The 3,904-nt window shown below is 42.9% G+C and overlaps 1 protein-coding gene across 6 annotated transcripts; it reads right to left on the minus strand.

Annotated features, from left to right (window-relative positions):
• Nucleotides 1–518: 518 nt before the first annotated feature.
• Nucleotides 519–3,678, minus strand: LOC140853724 (uncharacterized). Of its 6 annotated transcripts, none has more exons than XR_012136832.1 (5): nt 3,130–3,678; nt 2,795–2,849; nt 2,680–2,698; nt 2,523–2,599; nt 519–2,204 (listed from the first exon to the last, which is right to left on the minus strand). XR_012136832.1 is itself a non-coding variant. In XM_073248601.1 (5 exons), the coding sequence occupies exons 1-4, from the start codon at nt 3,322–3,324 to the stop codon at nt 2,571–2,573; spliced, it is 282 nt and encodes a 93-aa protein (XP_073104702.1). In that variant the 5' UTR covers nt 3,325–3,677; the 3' UTR covers nt 519–2,204; nt 2,523–2,570. The 6 variants fall into 6 exon arrangements, 4 of the variants coding, with proteins under 4 accessions (XP_073104702.1, XP_073104701.1, XP_073104700.1 ...); XR_012136831.1 differs by having other exon boundaries at nt 519–2,397; XM_073248601.1 differs by having other exon boundaries at nt 2,811–2,849; nt 3,130–3,677.
• Between the last annotated feature and the right edge of the window lie 226 nt (nt 3,679–3,904).

A 3,904-nucleotide genomic window follows, 5' to 3' on the forward strand; every position in this document is an offset into this window, starting at 1 on the left:
TATTTTTTTCTGATTTTTTAATGGCACTTTTTATTTTTTTTAATTTTTTTTTGAATATTTTTTGCAAGAATTTGAAATGATGTTTTTGAATTAAATTTAAAATTTTTATTTCTTTCACATTTCTTTCTCTTTTTTTTCTTTTTCTATGATATTTTTAATTTTTTAATTTTTTAAGATTTTTTTTAGACATTTTTTAAAAAAATTAATTCGAAAAAAAAATCATCTAAAATTATTTTTTTTATTTGAATTACAAATTCAAATTTTTATATTTTAAATTTCATTCAAAATTAAAATTTTAATTTATTTATTAATTTAAAATTTTAAAAATTATTTTTTTTTCATTTTTTCTCGATTTTTTTCCTTTTTTTTGGTGAAAAAAATAGAAAATACCATTTTAAATGGTGTTTTTAAAAACGCCATTCAAAATGATATTTTTAAAAATATCATTTTAATTGATATTTTCTTTTTTTTTTTCGAACGATGTCATCGTGGAAAAAAAGGAGTGACGTGGTAAAAAAAAAATGCCATTCAAAATGATGTTTTTCTCTTTTGTATTATTTTCATAAAAAAAATTAGATTTTAAATTATTTATATAAATAATTTTTTTTTATATTATTTAGAAAAAGAGCTCGCTTGGGACATTTGTAATTTTTTTAACTCTCTCTCTCTCCTACTTTATGTTTAAACATTCTTCCGCTTCAATTTTATTCATTTGTTAAATTCTAAAAAATTTGCCAACTCTTTTCACGTGTTCCAAAAAAAAAAAATTTCACTCATATCTTATGATAAAATTTTCGATAAATAATAATATAAAAATCAAAAATTTATTTTAAAACAGTGATCATTCGTCTTCAAAATTTTTTCTTCCGCATCATAGAATAACGAGCCAATCCAATAACACTCGATAAATTAAAATTTTTTTTGTTATCCGCATTGTATATGTTAGATAACTTCAAAATTTATCAAAATTTTTATTTAAAACTATCTTCGCTTCGATAGAATACTATTGGCAGGACTCTGTTTTCAACACCAACAAGACCATCTCAACCCCCATCAAGACGCCCTCCTTCGGCAACCTCCTGACCCCGGTTGCTGTCCGCCTCTCAGTTGCACGATCGAAGTCCCCACTGTCAAGATCTAGTTGGTCTTCCATGGCCGGCTAGTCCAATCCATGGTTGGGAAGTCTAGGCCGTCGACACGGAGGCCGAGCGGGAGGGGCTGATCCAAGGGCAAGAGATGATGGACATCGTCCGGCGATATGAGTGGGAGCGACTATTGATGAGTGAGGGCCCGACGGTGCTCCTTCGGCTAGAGCCAGTGCCTAGGTTCTACCCAGCCGTGAGGGAGCTATGGAGATCCATTAGCCGCTGGATCATGGGGCTCCAAGAGGTCCTGAACCTGATGCTGGCAGTGGGGCCAAGCCCCAAACCTTAAGCGTCACTGTCATAGCCATAGCCCCAACCCCCACTCAGGGGTGGCTGAAGGGTAAGGCCACCGAAGCCCTTGCCTTAGGCCCCCGCCCCCAGGAGGCCCCCCGCTCGCTCGCATCCGGCATCGCGGTCCAGCCTCCGCCTTCGCCTTCGGCATCCCGGTCCCGCCTCCAGGCCCTCCACGCTCCATCAGTGACCGCATCCCGATGTCCCGATCCCGTCTCCGATGTCCCGATCCCGCCTCCAAGTCCAGTCGCGGTCCAGCCTCCGCCTCCACGCCTCCACTTCCGGTCGTCCGACGTTTCGCCGTCCCGGTCCCGATCCCGCCTGCATGCTCCACATTAGGCCTCCAAATATGTTGAGCCGCCCCTGCCCCCACTCGTCCATGACAGTGGTGTCACCAAGTCCGCCCACTCTCCCGCTACTTCGACCTCGTCATCCCCGATCTCCTCTTCTTCAGCAATCCACCACCTGCTCCGCAGTCGCCCACCTCCTTGATGCCCTCGATCTCTCCAAGATCTCCGTGGTAGCAGAAATTACACCACCTTAAGGAGAGCATCACCGCCATCCACCGCCAAGGGGAGTAGAGTTCCTTTTGCTCACGGGAGAGGATGGAGTGCTCGCTCGTTTTTTTCACCAAATACTGATGTGGCTGCGCACGCCATGTGGCGAAAACTTGTTGGCATGACGTACCGCTAAACCGGTGTATTGTCTAAGCTCTCCTCACCAAGCCCGCTGACGTGACCCATGAAAAAAGAGCATTCGGTGCTCCCTCTAATCATCAGATGGACTAGATCAGTGGACCAGCCAATAGTCACCCACCGTATCTACGCTTTCGGAATTGGATTGGTTCACCGGACCATGTAATAATTTCTTCCGGGAGTGCTGGGTGTACACTCATAACTGGCGTGTACCTTCTCATCATAGCTGCCGCCTAGTCCATTACTAAAGAAATTCTAACCGCTTTCTGTTTTCCAATAAAAAAAGAAAAAGACAACTACAGTATGATTTTCTTTCTCAAAAATAGAAAAATCAGAGAAGAGAGGTGGGGGGGGGGGGGGGGGGGGGAGGGGAGGGGAGAAGAGATGGTACCTGGGTCGGGCTTTTCCTTTGGGAAAGACGGTTGGATCACTGAGTGCTTTACCTTTCCATGCCTCGTTGATCTCTACCTGTTACGTTTAAGAACACGGTACCAGCAACAACATGAAAACCAGAGATAGAGAGAGGCTCTAGAAGCTTCAAAAATTACCAGAAACGTATGATATCATCTGCAAGGTAGAGAAACATCGGACTTAGATGACATATCATGTAAGTCGAGCACTTAGATGAAACAAACGAAGGAAGAGACGGAGCAGCGGACTAACAGGAGAGAATCTTAACCTTGCGCTCGTGGACGATCATCACACCGCCTGAGAAGAGCTAGCACATAAGAGACGATGAGATAAGAGGAGAAGAAAAAGGTTAATTTACGAAATTAGATTTAAAAAGCAAAAGAGTTCAATTGCTTGACCATGACAAAAGAATTGGGCCATTGAAATGGAGGGATTCAGGATCTCCTCATTGCGATCAAAATTTCCATTAACAATGGAAAAAAAGAATCTCAGATCGGAGAAATATATGCAAGCGGAATCTCCGACGATGAGGAGCAACCGATAAAAAGGAGGAGAAGCTCACCAGATTCTGATGATGTCTAGCTTACCGTGCTTCCTCCGATTGATCTTGTCATGCGTGCATCGTCGCCGCCATCGTAGAAATTTCCACTCAAATACAAGGTATCTTCGAAACGGGGCATAATGAAACGAGATCGGGAGGAGAGTTTAAGGCCCACGGGATCTGGCTGAGAGGAGCTTTCCCCGCGAGAAGTTGATGGGAGTAGAACATCTCTAGCTTGCATCCGGAGCGATCACAAAGGAGGAGGAGGAGGCGATCGCAGAGAAGAGATCGAGATGGGAGGAGGTTCCAAACGAAGCTTAAGCTTGTGGGGTACGATAGCGGAGGGGGGGCGAAATGGTCCAATAGAGGGGTAGAAGAAGACAGATGCGGCGGGTGGGGCGGATCTGAAAATTTCTCCCTTGGATGGGGTTGTGCCCGTCGGGTCCTTATATGCACATTTCTCCCGCACGGCGCACGTGTGATGGAGGGAGGAAAAAATAAAAGACAAAAAGAAAAGACGGTAAGACTTTTCTTCCATTATTCTTAAAAAAAAAAAAAAAAAAGCTGAGCTAGCCCAGCGGTATAAACTTGGCTTTTGTTTACCGTCCGTCAAGTATCCTCCTCATGTTGGTTGAGGAAGTGGCGTCTTTGGTGATGGGACCATCTTGTTCAGGGACACAGGTCATTTCCCACAGGGTATAACAACAAAATAAAGCATTTGGGGGAAAGGAGGGAGGTGGGGGACGGGGTTGCAGTTTAAAGCACAATCCATCAAAATGTATAGAATATATATATATATATATATATATATATATATATAT

The sequence above is a fragment of the Elaeis guineensis genome, chromosome 14 (genome assembly GCF_000442705.2).
Source record: "Elaeis guineensis isolate ETL-2024a chromosome 14, EG11, whole genome shotgun sequence".
Taxonomy (NCBI): domain Eukaryota; kingdom Viridiplantae; phylum Streptophyta; class Magnoliopsida; order Arecales; family Arecaceae; genus Elaeis; species Elaeis guineensis.